The sequence below is a fragment of the Carica papaya genome, chromosome 1 (genome assembly GCF_054855325.1).
Source record: "Carica papaya isolate Zhongbai chromosome 1, ASM5485532v1, whole genome shotgun sequence".
Lineage (NCBI taxonomy): Eukaryota > Viridiplantae > Streptophyta > Magnoliopsida > Brassicales > Caricaceae > Carica > Carica papaya.
The window spans coordinates 1,620,100-1,639,742 of NC_142309.1; the positions used below are offsets into that span (position 1 = coordinate 1,620,100).

General features: G+C 36.4%; 3 protein-coding genes across 6 annotated transcripts; all 3 read left to right on the forward strand.

The window, feature by feature from the left end:
* The first annotated feature begins 6,454 nt into the window (after positions 1–6,454).
* On the forward strand, positions 6,455–10,051 carry LOC110809751 (glutamine synthetase cytosolic isozyme 1). The gene is made up of 12 exons (XM_088213065.1): positions 6,455–6,633; positions 7,475–7,514; positions 7,673–7,776; positions 7,860–7,908; positions 8,066–8,172; positions 8,398–8,485; positions 8,708–8,836; positions 8,927–9,001; positions 9,084–9,137; positions 9,241–9,278; positions 9,424–9,583; positions 9,796–10,051. The coding sequence occupies exons 1-12, from the start codon at positions 6,560–6,562 to the stop codon at positions 9,946–9,948; spliced, it is 1,071 nt and encodes a 356-aa protein (XP_088069191.1). The 5' UTR covers positions 6,455–6,559; the 3' UTR covers positions 9,949–10,051.
* A 371-nt stretch (positions 10,052–10,422) lies between these two features.
* On the forward strand, positions 10,423–14,737 carry LOC110825106 (Pentatricopeptide repeat (PPR-like) superfamily protein). 3 transcript variants are annotated; one of them, XM_088213042.1, is made up of 4 exons: positions 10,423–12,418; positions 12,900–13,010; positions 13,626–13,767; positions 14,465–14,737. In XM_088213042.1, the coding sequence occupies exon 1, from the start codon at positions 10,545–10,547 to the stop codon at positions 12,186–12,188; it is 1,644 nt and encodes a 547-aa protein (XP_088069168.1). In that variant the 5' UTR covers positions 10,423–10,544; the 3' UTR covers positions 12,189–12,418; positions 12,900–13,010; positions 13,626–13,767; positions 14,465–14,737. The 3 variants fall into 3 exon arrangements, with proteins under 3 accessions (XP_088069168.1, XP_088069165.1, XP_088069172.1); XM_088213039.1 differs by having other exon boundaries at positions 13,650–13,767; XM_088213046.1 differs by having other exon boundaries at positions 13,650–13,767; positions 14,469–14,737.
* A 638-nt stretch (positions 14,738–15,375) lies between these two features.
* Positions 15,376–19,560, forward strand: LOC110825853 (monocopper oxidase-like protein SKU5). Of its 2 annotated transcripts, XM_088213013.1 has the most exons (11): positions 15,376–15,653; positions 15,797–15,976; positions 16,264–16,373; positions 16,978–17,248; positions 17,381–17,504; positions 17,580–17,940; positions 18,070–18,438; positions 18,631–18,709; positions 18,810–18,987; positions 19,107–19,194; positions 19,330–19,560. In XM_088213013.1, the coding sequence occupies exons 2-11, from the start codon at positions 15,827–15,829 to the stop codon at positions 19,382–19,384; spliced, it is 1,785 nt and encodes a 594-aa protein (XP_088069139.1). In that variant the 5' UTR covers positions 15,376–15,653; positions 15,797–15,826; the 3' UTR covers positions 19,385–19,560. The 2 variants fall into 2 exon arrangements, with proteins under 2 accessions (XP_088069139.1, XP_088069132.1); XM_088213006.1 differs by having other exon boundaries at positions 15,376–15,976.
* Positions 19,561–19,643: the final 83 nt, after the last annotated feature.

Here is a 19,643-nt window from a genome sequence, read left to right on the forward strand (position 1 = left end):
TTCTCGGGTTTACCATGTACCACGTCCGGGTCTGCGTCGGCATCCTTCTGGGTAAGATTGTAAACTCTGCCCTGGATTGGAGGCCTTCTCTGATTCTGGTTCCTGGGGCATTCCCTTGCATAGTGCTGGGCACTACCGCATATGTGACAGGTGTCGTTGAGGCGGTAGCAGGGTCGGTCCCCGTGATCCCTGCCGCAGTGCTGGCAGATCTTCCCACGTGCTGCCCCCATAGCCTGAGGAGGAGCCTGAACGGCAGGCCTGGGCCTCTTACTGGGTTGGACAGGCATGGTAGGCGCTGGCCTGCGGAGCGGGGCTGAGGGTCGGGGACTTCCCGCTAGCTGAGGGCGGGTGTCGAAGCTCCTTTCTATGATCTGCGCCTTTGCCAGGACTGCCGAATATGTCTCGAGCTCCATCACCAATAAGTGCTGTCTGATCGCCGGGCGGAGGCCCCACTGGAATTTCCTGGCCTTTCGGCCCTCATCCAACAATGTCTCCGGGGCATGTCGGCCCAGCTCCAGGAATTTGTGGGCATACTCCGACACTATCATATTACCCTGGACCAATTGAGCAAATCCCAATTCCTTTAAATGTTGGATGTGTTTAGGGAGATACTCCGCATGGAAGGCCGCTAGGAACTGCTCCCAAGTAACTGGTACAGGCAGGGTGGCCCGCTTGAGCTCCCACCAGCATACCGCTTCCCCTACCAGCATGTAGGAGGCAATGGCAGTCCTCTGCTCAGGAATTACTCCCAAGGTCTCGAAAGCTCTCTCAGTCTCTGCCAGCCAGTATTGGGCTTCTTCGAACGAGGATCCCCCTGAGAAGGTAGAAGGGTTCAGTCTCCTGTACCTCTCTATGAAGCCGGGGTCGATCAAGGAAGGAGCAGGGTCCCGGGGTAGAGGGACTGGGACCGGCTGAGGGTGAACTGGGGGACCTTGTGGTGGAACCTGCTGATGTGGTGGGGGTACTGGAATGTGCTGTGGCGGCGCCTGCTGGTACCGTGGCTGTGGCGCCGGGTGGTACTGTGGAGGAACAGGCTCCTGCCGGGGTGGCTCGGGATCAGCCTGCTGTAGCGGGGGCTCAACCTGCGCTAGCGGAGGAGGTCCGGGTAACTCCCTTCTCTCCTCTTGCCTTCGCTGGGCAGCTACGAGAGCATCCACCATCTCATACAGTCTGTCAAGATTCTCCCGAAGCGAATTATCCTGAGCCGCTCGGTTTAGTGGGGGCCTTCCTCTCCTCATTCCCGTGTACTTGCATTCATAAGGAATGATTGAGTAACGATATATCGGTGAGTATTTATCTAAGACACTATTGTGTAAGGGATGGGTCCGAGGAAACGCGGCTCTGATACCAACTGTAACGGCCCCGGAAAATATCAAAATGAAATGAGTATTTAAATATATCGAATGCGGAAGCGAGATCAAAATTTCAGTTAACATCCCTTACACGAAAAACCAAACAAACGTACTTAAAATATAAAAGGTTAAACTAACTAAGAAAGAAAACTCGAAAATAAACTATGCGTATGACTACAGAGTCTCTAGGCATCCCCTTCGTCGTCCTCCTGCGGAACGGGCTCGGGAACCATGTCTTCCTGATCTGAAATGGTTAATTAAGGAGTGAGCTACACTAGCCCAGTAAGAACATCACGATATCTCACCGTCACGGAGATAAAGGTGGGTAGAAAACCACAAAAAGACCAATGGAGCATAATTTACAATAAACTCGTTTATTAACAACAAAACCTTTTATCAATAATAAAACTTTTACCATCCACTTACCTTGGTGGAATTTATGAAAACAATATGAGAAAAACAATAACATTATCATAATCATTGAATAATCTAAGCTGTAAAACATAACACTTATCACGCATCTTGTAATTCAATCATTGTACAACATATCTTTTTTCTCATTTACCAGCCTACTAGTATCCGTGGGGGTCCATAGGGGTTCCGCTACCCGTTAACCTTTAACATTCATAATCAGTTTCCAGGGCCGTCCCCATACCCCGTCCGGTATGGGCGCCAAAACCATGAACCTCAATACCCCGTCCGGTATGAGGGTGAAACGGGCCGTCCCCATACCCCGTCCGGTATGGGCGCCAAAACCATAAACCTCAATACCCCGTCCGGTATGAGGGTGAAACGGGCCGTCCCCATACCCCGTCCGGTATGGGCGCCAAAACCATAAGATCTCCATACCCCGTCCGGCATGTGAGACCACAATCCCGGTAGGGTTCCCTACGGACCCGGTCCGTCCACCATCTCCCAGGATATCTAGTCAGGCTGACCCCCATAATACAATTATCAGTCTACACTTTAAACAAGCAAATCGTAATTCATACCAGACAGACAACATACAGTATCAGTTTTTCAGTCATTCAACCCATAATTAATAAAAACGTAGTACATGCACACAAATCTGTAAAATGAACACATCAAACCTCATTTTGCATTTAAAGCTGTAAACAGGCCAAATAACAGTAAATCATCAATCACACTAGACTCGGGCTCCATTAGCAACCTTAAGCAATTTCACACATGCGTTAATTCAAGAAATACTGTTTTATCATTTTGAACTTTAATACCGTGATAGGAAATAGGGTGAGGGGTCCTTACTTGTTTTCGGGATCCGAATACGATTCACAGTGCGCCTGCAGGCTGTCCCTAATTTTCCCTGAATTTTTTTCCCGAGGAACTGAAACACGCTAACAGTACCTGCACGTGTTCCAAAAAAAATCCAAATTAGGCCCAGGGCCTCTTTCGGCCCAAATTGCAACTCCGGCACGGCGGCTCCGCCGTGCTCCGGCGACGGCGCCGCCGCTGGCGGCGGCGAGTCGCCTCGGGTTGACTGTTTTCGGCCGTTTTTGGCCGAATTCGGCCACACTCGCATTGGTCCTTGTCAGAAAACAACCCTAGGGCCCTCGGGGGGCCAAAAAATCACGGAAAAGCGGAGCTTACCGGCGGCGGCGCTCTCGGGTACGGCGACTCTCCGGCGAAGTTCGTGTTTTGGTGATTTGGCTTCGGTCAACCTGTAGAGAAAAGAATGGTGATCACGGTGATATAAAAATTGCATCGAACGGAGGCCGGGAAGGGCCTCGTCGGAGGCAAAAACCGAGAGGGGCGCGGCGGCGCCGCTGGGCTTCGGCCGCGTATTCCGGCCGTTTGGCCGGGATTTCGGCTTCGATTTGGCCATAGGAGGAATCAGTGGGGAAAAACGAGTCGGGGGTATGAAATTTACCTCGATCGGCGGTCGGAAATTTCCCCGGTGCGGCGACGAGTGGCGGCGGGTGGCGGCGGTCGGCCTCTGGTTCGTCTTCTCCGGCGAGCGGCTGGCGGCTAGGGTTTTTGGTCTGGTGTGGGGGTTCTATTTATAACCCATTGCCTTTTGATCACAGCCGTTCGTTTCGTTTTAATCTGGGCCGTTCGTTTTTGATTGAATCTGGGCCGTCCGATCTCGTGATTGATCTGGGCCGTCGGATCGCACCCACGCGGATCGCCAACGTGGCTCCTTTCGGAGTGACGCGATCTTGCCACGTGGCAGGCCCCGGTTGGCCGGGACTGCTGACCGTGCCTGCTGACGTGGCTGCTGACGTGGCCCCCCCCCCCCCCCCGCTTTTTTTTTTTTTTTTTTTTTTCCTCCTTTCCGGGCGCTACATTATATATAAAATTCTAATTTTAAAATAATAATTCTCGAATATTTTATGTATAATTTGTAATTAAGATATAATAAATTATATAATTGATAGTAAAACGAGAAATATCTGTTTAGTGTTTTTATTATATGAAAATAAGGTGAAATTTTTTGTCATTGTATAATTTTGGATTAAACATATAACGAATGAGGAAAAAAGTAAAATAGGAGAATCCGAAAAGAAAAAACCCTAAAAGGGTTTCAATTGTGGAAACCAACGGATGAGGATGGAAAATGCAAGAGTAATCACCCGAGTTAAAAGACATAAATGGTTGGTTGATATTTCGAGACCAAAACTTTGAAACCCTTTTTGTGATTTTGCTTCTTTTATAAGATTGTTGTTCAAAGTTCAAAACTTTTTTTCTCTCTCACTTTTAAATCTTTCAAGAATTTCTTGTATCCATCACAATTATTATTATTATTATTATTATTATATCATAGTAAATTATCAATGACTTTATGTGTGTGTGTGTGTGTGTGTGTGTGTATATATATATGTTTGATATTAAAGATTCAATAATCAATTATTGTTCATACCACATTTCTCTAACATTAAATATTATAAAAATCCACCACCATCACATGCACCTACATATTGATATCTATAGTACTAATAATTAATTTAATATTTTATGTATTTTATAATAATTTAATGAGTATATTACAAAAACATAAGAGTGTGACGCCAGGACCAGACGCAGCAAATTTGATATTTAATTAAATTTTAATTTGACTAAATTAATTAAGCTGAGATTCTTCCACGATTTATTTGACAATGACCCATTATTTATAGTTGTTGTAATTATACTACCACTCAAAATAAATAATTGATTAATTAATTAATTAATTAGTTAATAAATCAGGTTTAAGACTTGCCCCTTCAATATTAGCGGAAGGACCATTTTGCGCAACAAGTGTCATTAAAAACTAATCATTAATAATTAGTTTTAAAATTTAAGTAAATACAAATAATTCATTCGGATTTAAAAATTATTTAACGAAAAATTGAATAAAAATATGATAGTTTTATTAATAACAATCGTTTTATAATTAATAATAATTTATTATAATTATATTTATATAAAGTATAGTTGATTATATACTTGTAAAAAAATATGATTATTTGTGAATTTATAAGAGATAAACTATTTGTAAAAAGAAATGACTATTAATGGATTTATAAATGAAAAAAAAAATATTGTTTTTGAAAAATAAGAAAAAAATAATATTAAAAAAATAATATAATATTATTATATCTCTCATGTTGAGTTAAACTATAAACAAATTTAAATTTTAGAGTATAAAAATTACATAGAATACTAATAGTATATGAAAAAAAAATAGTGACAATCAATAGTATCAACAATTAAGAATCGTTATCCGTGATAAAAAATTCTAAAGATAACAAATTGGTATTGAAATAATAAAATTAGTTTTTAGCTAATTTTAGTGTTTATGAATTTGGTTATATTAATCATAGTTATTTTAATTTAATTGATTATATCTTACTTTTATAAATATATTATTAATAAATTAAAAATTGAATGAAAACAAAAATAACAATTATATATATACTAAAATTGATAATTACTATAGTACATGTTATATTTAGGCGACGAAATATATATTTGTATTTATTTAACTTTTAAACCAATAAAATTTATAACAAACACATAAAAATTAAGTTTCACGATCATTATAATATCTCGAGATTTCTCTTACAACTCTAATTTATTTGGGGTCTCATAACTATATTCGAATTGTTGAATTTTATAAATTAATTAAGTTTTTTTTTTTCTTTTATAAATTATTATATACGTATGAATTACATATACTTTACTTATTGATTACAACTTCTTTTTATCCAATTGCCATGACTTGTAATGTCATAGTGTATAGATATATATATATATATATTTATACATACATATGTAGCAATATCCATCCTTCCTTTTACTCATAAATTGTTGATGAAGTATGTTTTTACCAAATCACCCACCATATCCATTACTATTATGAGAATTATTAGAATGCCATATTTGGTAATTGGTAATAGGAAAGTAGACTTTCATAATACATATAATTTGAACCCACTCTGAATTAGTATATGGTAATATATTTTATTTTTAATTATTATAATACTTACTTTAAGTTTGTATTTATTTAAAATATACATATATATATATATATTTTTTATATAAAAAAAGTCAAAAAAATACACTTATAATATCGTAAATAGTCAGTAAAAAACTGTTGAAAATTATTCGGCACTTAAACTTTAGGAAATAGCCAAATTTTAAACATACATATATATGCACTGAAAGTAAAAAAGTCAAATTATAAAAATAAAATATAATATGAAAAACCGGAATAGCAAGTAGCCGGTAAATTAAACTCCTAATTAGAAGAAAATTATTTAATTTTAACTCTGAGAAACGGCCAGCCACTTCCGATATATTATATATATATATATATATAAATAATATAATATAATATAATATATAATTAAGCAGTTTTATAATTATCAAATGTATGATTTCGTCATCTAAGTTAAAACTATATTTACGCTTTAAATTATTCCAATTTGTACCTTCCACCCTCCCCACTAATATTATATTATATATATTTTTATTTGATTTTATTATATTATAATTTTAAATTATTATTTTTTAAATTATATAATTTTTCTTTTTTTTTTTTTTATGAAAAAAGAAACAACTTTCTGCAACGCGGTGGGTTCTTTCACTATAAATCGGACGTCTCTGTATCGAGCCTACACGCCTATACAAAACGCAGCGCAGAGACACAGAGAGCTTTCTTCTTCTTCTTCTTCGTTTTCATTTGATTTTCTGTGATTTTGTTTGACATGTCTCTGCTTTCAGATCTCGTTAACCTCAACCTCTCAGACTCCACTGAGAAGGTGATTGCTGAGTACATATGGTACGTTGCTTTTTCTTCGCCTTCTTACTCCTCTGTGCTGCCTACTTCTGTACATATATATATATATATATATATATATATACACCTATAACTGTGCATATACGAATCTGTATGTGTGCGACTACGTGTCCGTGGAGATGGGTCTAATCTAAATATATGTTGTTTTGTTTTCTCATTTGGTGTGGTCGAGGTGATGATGATCCCTGTTTTTTTGGTTTCCTACGGCATTTTTTTTCTCCTGTTTGGTTCCTGAGAAAGTTAAGGAAAATGAACTAATTCAAAACAACTTCCAGTATTCATTTATCTGCTAACTCATACTTGAACTACTTGTTCACTCTGTTTTTTCATTTTACCAAACAATCATTATGCTCTGTTTTATTTACTCATTCATTATTTCTGTGTGTATATACACGCACATATCTATATATGTTTGTGTATATATTTTTTCAAGGAGAACATAATTTTTTACCGATTTGAAAAGCACCCTTTTGTTTTGATGAAACTGAGGAATCTCTTTTTTCTTCCATTTTGTTGGAGGGAGATGGAGGACTCTTCCTCCAAGAAATTTGCAGTTATATTAAACGACAGCGTTTCATTTATTTTCATTAATACGCTTGTCTACTTTTTAACTTTGTCAAATTTCTGTTGTCTTCTTCATCCTCTGCTTTTTTTACAGTCTTCCATGCGATCCATCAATGATCTCTTAGAGTCTCTATCATAAATACTAGTCTTCGTTTGGGTCAGCACGTTTTACCAAGCGTTAAAAAATTCTTGTTTTTCTCTGAAACTGGTAAAGAACTTTTACCCAATTTACTTTTGACTATGGTTAAAAATTTCCCAGGATTGGCGGATCTGGCATGGACATGAGGAGCAAAGCAAGGGTATTATTTACTTTTTATTTTTGTATTGAATTACAATAGAACCAAACGCGGCCTTAGTTTCTCTTTAGAAAACCTTGTTCTTGATTATGAACTATTCTAGACTGGGTTTGTGTAAACTGGGTTAATCTGAACTGGGGTTTTTGTTTGGCATGGAAAAGACTGTGTCTGGTCCAGTTAGTGATCCTTCAAAGCTTCCCAAGTGGAATTATGATGGTTCTAGCACAAAGCAAGCTCCTGGAGAAGACAGTGAAGTGATTCTCTAGTAAGTGCTTTTTACTAAAAGTGCTTTTTGAATGGCTTAACCTTTTGAATATTAATGGTGGACATTTTCTTTTGTGATTTTAGTCCTCAAGCTATTTTCAGAGACCCATTTAGGAGAGGCAACAACATCTTGGTGAGTTATGTAACACCATTGATTTTTCTTTTAATTATTAAATTTTTAATTACATGTTTCTTTTAGTCCTACCATGAACTTATAGGCTAAAAAAAATATAAATTAAACCGAATGAGACCGGTATAATAATTTATATTTTTCGACGTTGATGATTTAGGTCATATGTGATGCTTATACTCCGGCAGGGGAGCCAATTCCGACAAACAAGAGATGTGCTGCAGCGAAGATATTTATCCATCCCGATGTCTTCGCTGAGGAACCCTGGTAATGATCGAAAAAATAAAGTATAACAACACAATCGACCAATTTACATAGTTTAAATATTTACTTCAAATTTTAACATTAAATCTAAAATTACGTTTAAAATAAATAATTTTTAATTTTAAAATTACTATTTTAACCATTAAAAAACAAAAATTCTTAAAATTATCATATAATTGAGCTCAATTTGTTCCAGACAATGTCTAATACAATACTACATTTTGGCAGGTATGGTATCGAGCAAGAATACACCTTGTTGCAGAAGGATGTCAAATGGCCTCTTGGGTGGCCTCTTGGTGGTTACCCTGGACCTCAGGTAAATTTTCTTTTCCCTCCTACTCTCACTTTTAATAAATTACCGTATCGGTAAATTTTTATAACCTTGTTATGAGTTATTGGTCATCGGTGACACGATAAGTACATAAATTACTATAAAATATTAAAAATTTACTACAAACACATTATATTCGAGAGTGATATAAATTTTTCTTGAACGCAATATAATCTGTTTGTCATATTATTATTTGTCTCTTAATAGGGACCCTATTACTGTGGAGTCGGCGTTGACAAAGCCTTTGGCCGAGACATTGTTGATGCTCACTACAAAGCCTGCTTATATGCTGGTGTCAACATAAGTGGCATCAACGGAGAAGTGATGCCCGGACAGGTGAAAAAATGTCGAGTTTCATCGAGTTTTTATCTTCGTTAATCTCTCGTTATTTAAGGTAAAACTCTTTTATTTTACGCGATTACATAGTGGGAATTCCAAGTTGGACCTTCAATTGGTGTCTCCGCGGGGGATGAGTTATGGGTTGCCCGTTATATTTTGGAGGTAATTTAACGACTATCTGCTATTAATTAAAATTTTTTGAAAAAAATCCGAAATCTAAATTGTTTTATTGTTAAATCAACAGAGGATTACTGAGATTGCTGGGGTGGTGCTTTCTTTTGATCCCAAGCCAATTCAGGTCTCACCATCTTTTCCCTTGTTTTCTTCTTGTTTTATATCTCAATTACAAAATCCCCCCCCTTAGTTTTGCCTTACTCTCTTTTTCTCTTCTATCCAAACAGGGAGACTGGAATGGAGCCGGTGCCCATACAAATTACAGGTAATTTACAAATGAATATTTATATATTACCTTACATGTATATGACAGAAAAATATTTAAACAACTAGTCCAATAACACACATTGATAGAGGTACCATATAGTTACAGTTTTTCATTTACGATTGATTCTAAAATCATTTTTCAGTACCAAATCCATGAGAAATGAAGGAGGGTATGATGTAATCAAGAAAGCAATTGAAAAGCTTGGATTAAGGCACAATGAACACATTTCGGCATACGGAGAAGGTAACGAGCGTCGTCTCACCGGCCGCCACGAAACAGCTGACATAAACACTTTTTTATGGGTAAAAAAAACTTTATTATTAACTTCTAATTATGTTCATTAAGTTTTATAATATTTTATTTGAAACAAGTTCAGTCATCCGGGTGACTTAGGTTTCTAGAGTTTTAATTCGTTATAGTTATACAATGTTTTATTTAAAACAAGTTTTGTCTTTCGAGTGAGTTAAGCGTTCGAAAATTTTAATGAGAAAAATGATACGTAATTATTGAATAGGGTGTTGCCAACCGAGGTGCCTCCATCCGGGTTGGACGGGATACGGAGAAAACCGGAAAAGGATACTTCGAAGACCGGAGGCCGGCTTCCAATATGGACCCTTATGTGGTGACTTCCATGATTGCAGAAACCACCATCCTCTGGAAACCATGAAGAGGAGGAGCTGTGAGGATTCCAATTAGGATTTCTCTCTGTTTTTCTTTATTTATAAGTAATTAGTGAAGATTTATTTGATTAAGAATCTGAGATTGCAACATGGACTTGTTGCTTCCTTGTTTTTTTTTCTTTATATATATATATATATATATGAATTATGCTTTGTATTAATAACATTATCAAGATGAAAGAGCTGAGATTGCTCTCATTTCAAATGAAAAAAAAAAAAATAAGATTTAAGTAAAAATTATTCATAAATTTACATTAAAATTATAAGTAATTAAAATTAAAATTAAAATTGACCCGTAGTAATAAAATTCTTAAAAAAAAATATTTACCCTTTAAAATTAATATAAAAATTGTGTACCAAAATTATGCCCAAAATTACTTTTCATATATATATATATATTATAATTTAAATAATTTTTATTTTAAATCCAAGAGGTATGGGGGTCCATATATATATATATATCGTTTAGGTACGATACTACAAGTTTAGTCTTACTCTTACAGTAACTTCGCCCAGGCTTGGCCTCAAGAAATAAACACAGAGGCCATGCGATTCGAACACGGCGGCTTCGATTTCCATCTCAATGATTCGAACCCGTTCTTCATTCCCTTCTGCTATTAGATTCCCATCACTCGCAACTCTACTCAAATCCTGCAGAAACCAAACTCATCTTCACCAAGTCCACGCCCGTATCATTCACAAGGGCCTCGACCAGGACAACTTCCTCATCTCCATCCTCCTCTCACTCTCCACCTCTCTCTCCTACTCCGCCAGTGTCTTTGATCGCGTTATCCATCCCAGCACAGTTCTTTGGAACTGCCTTATCAAAGGGTACTCTCAAAAATCACTCTTTACTGAAACCTTATCGCTTTTTACTCGCATGAAGAGAGGTGAGGCTTCACCTGATAAGTATACGTACCCATTGGTGATTAGAGTCTGTGCTACCGAGCGCCAGGCGAGGGTCGGGAGCGCGCTTCATGGGTCCGCAGTGCGGTGCGGGGTTCATGGGGATGTGTATGTGGAAACAAGCTTGGTTGATTTTTATGGAAAGTGTAATGATATATTGTGTGCACGCAAGGTGTTTGATGGAATGTGTGAGAGAAATGTAGTTTCCTGGACAGCATTGGTTGTCGGGTATATTGGTGTTGAAGATTTTCTGGAGGCGAAGAAGGTGTTTGATGAGATGCCTGACAGAAATTTGGCGTCTTGGAATGCGATGATTGGTGGTCTTGTGAAGGCGGGGGATTTGAGAAGTGCTAGGAGAATGTTTGATGAGATGCCTGAGAAAAATGCGGTTTCTTTTACAGTTATGATTGATGGATATGCAAAGGCTGGGGATATGGCGTCGGCAAGGTTTTTGTTTGACCAAGCGCCGGAAATAGATACTGTTGCCTGGTCGGCTTTGATATCAGGGTATGCTCAGAATGGCCAACCCACTGAAGCATTGAAGATTTTTGTTGAAATGGATTCGAGGAAAGTTAAAGCTGATGAATTTATTATGTCGAGCTTGATCGCAGCTTGTTCTCAGTTGTCTAGTTTGGAATTGGCTAAGTGGGTTAATTGTTATTTATGCGAGAGCTCTATTGACATTCGTCAAAGTTATGTTATATCTGCTCTTATAGATATGAATGCAAAATGTGGGAACATGGATCGAGCTATTACGTTGTTTGAGGAAATGCCTAAGCGGGATCTTGTTTCATATTGTTCTTTGATACAAGGGTTGTCAATTCATGGCCATGGCTGCCAGGCTGTTGCGCTCTTCAATAGGATGATAGGTGAAGGGCTCACTCCTGATAATGTGGCATTCACAGTCATTCTGGCGGCTTGCAGCCGTGCTGGCCTTGTTGAGGAGGGTTTAAGGTTCTTTGAATCCATGCAAAATACATATTCAATAGCTGCATCTCATGAGCATTATTCATGTATGGTTGATCTTCTTAGTCGGTCAGGGAGATTGAAAGAAGCTTATGAGCTTATAGAATCAATGCCTCTGCAACCGCAGCCTAGTGTTTGGGGTGCACTTCTCGGGGGATGTAAGCTCCATTGTAATATTGAGCTTGGGAAGGTGGTTGCGGATAAACTTTTTCAGCTTGAGCCTCAAAATGCTGGTACTTATGTGCTGTTGTCCGATATCTATGCTGCAGCAGATAGGTGGTCCGAAGTTTTTCTCCTAAGAAACAGAATGGAGGAGATAGGGGCCAGAAAAATACGTGGTTGCAGCTGGATTTGAGGCTTGACATATGGGGATAAGGGAAAAGGAGAGGAAAAGCATTCTTGGTTTAAACAACCACACAGGTGATTTTCTTTATGTTTACAAGGAGATGGTATTCTTATTGAAGGGGACAGAACAGCAACTGTGATCACTCTTTGAAAATTGCTAACAGCGGATTCTGATGTTGGAGAAGTATTATTATTCTTAGTTCTATCACCAACTCTGTCAGTGATCTCTCTCTGCCACTGGTACTCTCTCTCTTCTGGGTTTTATTGTATTTAAATTGTGTTGCACAGTTCCCTTAACTCATTTTTTTTTAAAGGAGGTGCAGAATCCCTTATCAGCGTTAGTTATGAAATATTTGGTTGTGTACATGATGAGGAATGATGTGTTAAGAGAATTTGCTTCTTAGACTGAAAGATTAGGTGGTTGGTGTTGAGGGAGATTTTATCTTTAATGGAAACATTGAGACCTTCAGTAATCTTTTTTAAGGTTAAAACACTGTTCAAGATTGATAGAACTTAAAGGAAGTTCAGGGATAGCTAATCTGGAATATGGTTTGAGTGCGTTCATGGTAAAATTGAGCAACACTAAATCAATTCATAATACGGTTTTCTTTCTTAGACACTACTTATTTATATATGCACCTCATTCCTCGTAATTAAATAGCTCATTTGAAATTATAAAGCTGTTTCTTTATTAATTATTTGTTAACTCTATGCATAACAGCTGGATAGAAGAGATTTGGAACATTAGCAGGGCTTCATTCCAGTTGCTATCCTGGAATATCCATGGTGTGTCTCATACTTAAATACAAGAACCAGTGAGGCTCATATCTAGGTTAGTTTATGAAGAACAATTCTCTTGTTCCTTGGTCATGTGCAAATTTACTCTGTTCTACTTGTGATTTCAGTTATGATACGAAGATTTAACTTCTTCTATTTCTTTTTCTTTTTCTTTTCCTCGTTTTAGTAATTTAATGGATCTCTAATTATTAGCTATTTTTTGTTGTACAACAAAGCGTAGGATATTTTCCATCTCTCTACCTTGATGTGATGCTATTCCCATAAAGGAAGAAGTCATGGTCATGGAAGCTCGGATAAAAGTAGTTTGCATTCACCTTATGCATTCTTTATATATGAGTTTTAGAAGCCCTTATAAACTTGCGAGATTCATGGCTAAAGGAAGTAGATGTCTATTTCACTAACCATGATGATCAAAGATTTAGTGGGAACTAAAATTAGCAAACTGTGTGATATCAATATTCGTTACCCTTTTTTTGGCACAAATCCTAAACAAAAGAACCATTAGGAAACTTTCAATATGTGGAATTCTTCTCATAGAATGGGAATGTCCTAAAATGAATAAGCATGGTGCTGTTTTTGTTTTTGTTTATACTTTTATTACTTCCCAGTTGCCAATTTCATGGCTGTCTTATAAATTATAAATATGCAGTGATGTGTTGTGAACTATTCTCAGGGCGGTGAAAAGGTAATAGCCAGAGAAGAGGAGTCGGCTCCAGTAGGGGCAGTTTAGATCTTTCTGGGTTGAATGGAGCGCTAAAACTAGAGAAACCATGCAGTGGATCAAAATAAAGGTAAATATTTTAGCACAAGCATTCATCTGTCATCTTTTTAATCTGATGCATATGCTAGTTGTTTGTTAGACATTGTTAAAATTGTTGTTTCTTTAGGATATGATGATCTGTTTGAAATCTCTTTGGGCTAAGGCGCATGGTTTCTATAAAAATATTTCTTTATCTAGTTTATACAGATATTGGTTGTCTGTTCTCTATTGAGTTCAATTTATGCCTTGGTCTATCTTCTCCGCTTTCTTTTTCTTATTTTTCCGTGGGGACAGATAGTCCTCTAATGTACTTTTCCTCATCTCAAAGAAATTGCTGTTGTCTCTTTGATTGGGCATCAATATCAAAATGACACTACGATGGTACTAGAAAAATGTAAAAACGATAACACTCTCGAACATGATTTCTGCTAGGAACTCACGTCATTGTCTGAAGTGGACTTTCCTAACTTCTACTATAATAAACTATTGCAGGGTCAAAAAATGATAACGTGACTGAAAATTTAGCCTGCATGTAAAAATGATTTCCCCCCACATGCATGTATTTCTGATGTAAGTCCTTTGCAGTGGGTTTAAGCAACTGCCAACTGTTGCCGTAACTTCAATAATGAAAATTACACCCTCAAAGTTTATGCTTATTTTATTCATCAACAATCTCAGTCTATGGTACCTGCTTTTAGAAATTTCTGACGTGACCTTTTGCTTGATAGGCAGATGTTACTTATCTAAGAACGCAGGCCAGTCTAGTATGCTTCAGAGTTTGTTGCCTACTTTGTTTGCTCTCCACGCTCTCCGCCCATGTTAACCGATTCAATCATTTAACAGATGTTGAAGGTATTGTTGATTGGGAACCGGCTAGCTTCGATATGGGAAACCCGGGTAGGTTTCAGATAACTTGTTTGTTGCCAATAATGAAAATACAACGACTCCCGGATACAAGTAGTATATTCAGTAAAATTTATGAAATATACTATATTATCGTATACCCTTTTGTGCAGAGTAATTTCTTTTATATATGAAATTCCCCATTCACAAATTTCACAACGTATATCAGAACAATCTTTTTGCGAAGATGATGTAGGGGGTGTTGTTTTAGCAAGTTTCAGTCTCAGTAAATCTTGTGTTTTCAACTTTTGCTGAATTCTTGAGCCTTCTCTTTGTTTCCAAATCTAGGGATTTGGAGATAGAGATAGATAGAGAGAGAGATGTAGAAAGCAATATGTACAAGAAAATGTTATATTCCACTGGTATAATGTAAAAATTGACATAATATATCTCTGTACTTTAAAATTAGAGGCCATTCCTTCAATTATTAAAATCTGGTAGGTTAAATTAAAAAAAAAATCTAAATGCTACAGACTTTCATAAACTTAAAAATGTGAAATTTTTATTATAAAATTAGATTATATAATAATTAATAGATAGTATTTGACATACATAAAATATATAAATAGATAATCAATACACTGTTAATATTAATGATAATTAAATAATTATTAGAATTTTTAAACAAGTTTAATTCCAACAAAATTTAATCAAACAAAACTAAATATATAAATTTTTGCTGCAAATGTTCTTGATAGTCGTTACATTTTTCTTAAAATTATTATTATTATTGATAATAAAGATAATGATGAGAATATATAATAGATAATAAATAATATATTAAATAAGTTGACGACTTCACCTACAACTCTACATGCTTCAATATTCCTATACGCATTTTCATAACTCTCACTGGAACGGCTTCCGGCCGAGAAGAAAAAGAAAAAGAAAACAAAAATAAATGGCCTTCTTAGACATTATCAGAGGCTTTGTTTGATATTTCTACAAACTGGAGCCAACTGGGTGACTTATTCTGCTGATAAATTCGAGGCTACAAATATCACAACCAAACAGGTACTTGTGTATTTGTCATGTCTTCCTGGCCGGTTTGTTCACTTGATCACTCGTTAATTCTTTTTACATATATATATATGTATGGACACACACACACACACATATAAATATATATAACTAATAAGACTTGGGGTCGTGGTTAGAAATCAGAAGGGAAACAGAAGGCTGGAGTTATGGAATTTCCCGGCGGTGATAGTCGTTTGCTTTTCGTTTCCGCCTGCGTCCTCGCCGGGCTAATTGCAGCGGCCGCAGGAGCTGATATTTTTCAGGAGTGGCATGTTCGGTTTGATTCAAACATAAGGCCTATCTCTGCTTATCAATCGGTCAGTCAGCTTTCTTAAAAACTGTTCTTAAATCATAATTTATATATTCTAAGGCATGATTCGAATTAGTTTTAATTGTATTTTTTGAATATTGATTACTTGAGTAATTCGAAAAGCTCTCCTGATAGATTTAGCTCCATAATCATAAAATTACTCAAAACTAAAATGTGATATTTATTAAAACCCGTATGTGATTCTCGTAGCGTTTTATCGAAAGACTTATATTTGTAATATTGTTGGTATGATAATACAGAAATAAAGAACTTGAATCTACTTGTTTTGAGCAGGTTATTACCATTAATGGGATGTTTCCAGGACCTCTTATTAATGCCACCACCAATGATAATGTTCATATCAATGTCTTCAATGAAATTGATGAGCCAGTGCTTTTTACATGGTATAATTTTTGCCCTTTCTCTCTCTATTTATTTTTTTTTGTTAAATGGTTAGTTATAATTAAGTTTAATTTTCTTGTGCTTTTATTTTTATTTTTTTGACAAATTATTATATTAATTTTTAAAATTTAAAACTCGTTCCCAATTATTTTTTACTATAATTTGATTCATAATATTTTTATTTATTTAAAATTATTAATTTTTTTTTATATTTTAACAGAGAAAACTAAAATAATTAAAAATTAACTTAACTAATTAATTAAATTAATAATAATAATAATAATAAACTGAATATTTAAAATAAATAAAAAAATTAGAACCAAATTATTAAATAAAAATTAATTTATAACAAGTGTCAGGAATAATTTAATCATTTCCTTTTTTTAAAAAAAAAAATAGTAAAAAGAAGATCCTTTATACCGAAATACAGCATTATGTAGAAAATTAAACTCCATATACTTGACCTAAGATTTATACACCTTATTGTTACTTGAATTTTCTTTAAACTAGCAATTGCCTGTAAAGACTGAATGAATAGAAGAATGGGACATAGTTATGCTCTAATATTTTAAACTGACAATGAAGAATCCATGGTGGTGTATGCAGGAATGGCATACAGCAAAGACTGAACTCATGGCAAGATGGAGTTTCAGGCACTAACTGTGCAATCCAGCCAGGAAGAAACTGGACCTATGTGTTTCAAATGAAGGATCAAATTGGGAGCTTCTTCTACTTTCCCTCTATAAATTTCCAAAAAGCTGGAGGAGGGTTCGGTCCAATTCGTATAAATAACAGGATTGTTATTAATGTTCCTTTCCCTAAACCTGAGGCAGAATTTGATCTTCTCATTGGCGATTGGTATGAATATGATATCAAGGTAATTCTTGTTTTGTTCTCAACTTCTAACAGATTCTCCAGTTTTTCCAAATTCTTTTTCCTCTCTAGACTCTCCTAAGCGATGGATGATTTTCTGGTTTTCATGTCTGATCAATCAACATGGTTATAACAGACTCTCAGGTCCGGCCTTACTACTCCCGACTATTTCACATTACCTAACGTGCTGCTTATGAATGGAAAAGACTCCTACTTGGATCCACTAGGAAAAACTCACGAGTCTTTCACTGTTACGCAAGGTGAAGAAACAAATCTCCCTAATACCATGTTAAATAATTGAATTAACTAAGCTTCAGTATATTGTATATGTGCAGGGAAGACGTACCGATTTAGAATATCAAATGTTGGCAGTGTGTGGAGTTTCAACTTCAGAATCCATAATCATCGGATGGTATTGGTTGAAACAGAAGGATCATACACCAACCAGATAACATTGGATTCACTCGACGTGCATGTTGGCCAGTCTTACTCGGTTCTTGTCACAGCTGACCAAGAAGCAGCTGATTACTACATTGTAGCATCTCCTAAAATGGTGAATTCCTCTTTCCTTAGCAGCTTTTCCGGTGTTGGCCTGCTGCATTACAACAACTCAACAACTCCTCCTTCAGGATCTGTGATTGACGGACCTGATCCATTTGATCTTCAATTCTCCATTGATCAAGCCAAATCCATTAGGTAAATGACATTCACCCTTGCGTTGTCATTCTTACATACTATCTTCTTTCCTTCTTGAAAGCAGTCAGTGTAGTACATATCTATTTTTCCTCTATATATTGCTCATATATCTTTCTGTATATCGATAAGGTGGAACCTGACTACAGGAGCCGCTAGGCCTAATCCACAAGGCACTTTCAATGTAACAAATGTGACAATCACGCAAACCTTCGTCCTCCGTGGATCAACTGCAAGAATTGATTCTTTACTTTACTACACAATCAACAATGTGTCATACCTTACACCAAATACTCCATTGAAGCTGGCTGATCACTTTGCTAATGGGACTGGTGTTTATGAACTTGATCAGTTCCCTGTTAATGCTAGCAATGTGGAGGCTAAACGTGGAGTTTTTGTCGCAAGCGGGTTACATAAAGGGTGGTTGGAGCTTGTTTTTCAAAATGATTTAGAAGTGATCGACTCTTGGCATTTGGATGGTTTTGGATTCTTTGTAGTTGGGTAAGCACTGCACTAAAACAAATAATCTTAGGCAAATCCTCCAAAGCAGATAAGAGCTTATCCTTAAAAATCATTTAAAAAGGACTTTAAATGAAATTCATTCTTTACCTTTCATGCTGCTGGTGCCATATTATTCATTTTCAGTAGCTTCTACCAAGAATATTGATGATGTTCAACGCTTGATCAAATTAGATTTGGAGATGGAGAATGGAAACCCGAAATGCGAAACGTCTACAACCTTTATGATCCCGTTGTCCGCTCCACTGTTCAGGTGATTTATGTTCTTCATCTGCAATTAGCCTGCAGGTTATATATGCGTGCATATACGCATATAGATAAGAACTAATAATTCTAACTGGAACTGTGGCCAGGTGTACCCAGGAGGATGGACAGCAGTATACGTATATCTTGACAATCCTGGCATGTGGAATTTGAGATCACAACTATTGATGAATTGGTATTTGGGTCAAGAACTATACATGAGGGTTTATAGCGCTGACCCGAACCCTGCCAAGGAGCGACCTTCCCCTCAAAATCTCCTCCTATGTGGTCAATATCATATCTGTTTCATTATGTTTGCTATATTCGTTATAAGCTTGATATTCTTTTTATGTTGATAGAAAATTAGATGATGTTTTTAAGATTTCCTCCTTTGTACTTATTGACAGGAATATTCAATAGTTCCGCTTCAGCCCCTGCACCCCATCCCAATGTGCCCTCAACACCTTCTAGCTCACAATCTCAACAAATAACATGGTCAGTAGAAATTTAATTAGTTATTATTCACTGAATCTGTTAAATTTGCTCCATACATTACCTAAAGATAGTAATCCTGATTCGTATCTTTTGTTTGGCTAATATATGTATTTCTCTCCTTCTGCATTTTTGCAGGTTTCATCTTGTTATGATTTACATTGTCACCATCCTCTACACCGGACAGCATTGAGCTTCAGTGTTTCTTTTTTAAATTCCAATTTCCTATAGATTCATTAAATTGGGAGAGGAGTGATTTGAAATAGATTGGAGCAGTTTTACCTTAGTTGTCCTGGCAATATTACAATGAGGCTGCTCCATATTACACTCTATACTTTTACTTAAGAGGACGACATGGTTTGTACTGAAGGCTGCTTATCTTTAACAAATTCTTTATTCATTGGTATTATTACTAAATTTTGCACAAAATCTCTATGATCTGTGATTATAAT

What these genes read in the sequence shown, in the direction of transcription:
- LOC110809751 (XM_088213065.1), top strand. Translation starts at nt 6,560, where the DNA reads ATGTCTCTGCTTTCAGATCTCGTTAACCTCAACCTCTCAGACTCCACT. An exon ending in GACAGTGAAGTGATTCTCTA is followed by an intron (nt 7,777 to 7,859) that starts GTAAGTGCTTTT and finishes TTGTGATTTTAG; the next exon opens with TCCTCAAGCTATTTTCAGAG. An exon ending in GGAGAGGCAACAACATCTTG is followed by an intron (nt 7,909 to 8,065) that starts GTGAGTTATGTA and finishes TTGATGATTTAG; the next exon opens with GTCATATGTGATGCTTATAC.
- LOC110825106 (XM_088213042.1), top strand. Translation starts at nt 10,545, where the DNA reads ATGATTCGAACCCGTTCTTCATTCCCTTCTGCTATTAGATTCCCATCA.
- LOC110825853 (XM_088213006.1), top strand. Translation starts at nt 15,827, where the DNA reads ATGGAATTTCCCGGCGGTGATAGTCGTTTGCTTTTCGTTTCCGCCTGC. An exon ending in GAGCCAGTGCTTTTTACATG is followed by an intron (nt 16,374 to 16,977) that starts GTATAATTTTTG and finishes TGGTGTATGCAG; the next exon opens with GAATGGCATACAGCAAAGAC. An exon ending in TTGTCCGCTCCACTGTTCAG is followed by an intron (nt 18,710 to 18,809) that starts GTGATTTATGTT and finishes AACTGTGGCCAG; the next exon opens with GTGTACCCAGGAGGATGGAC.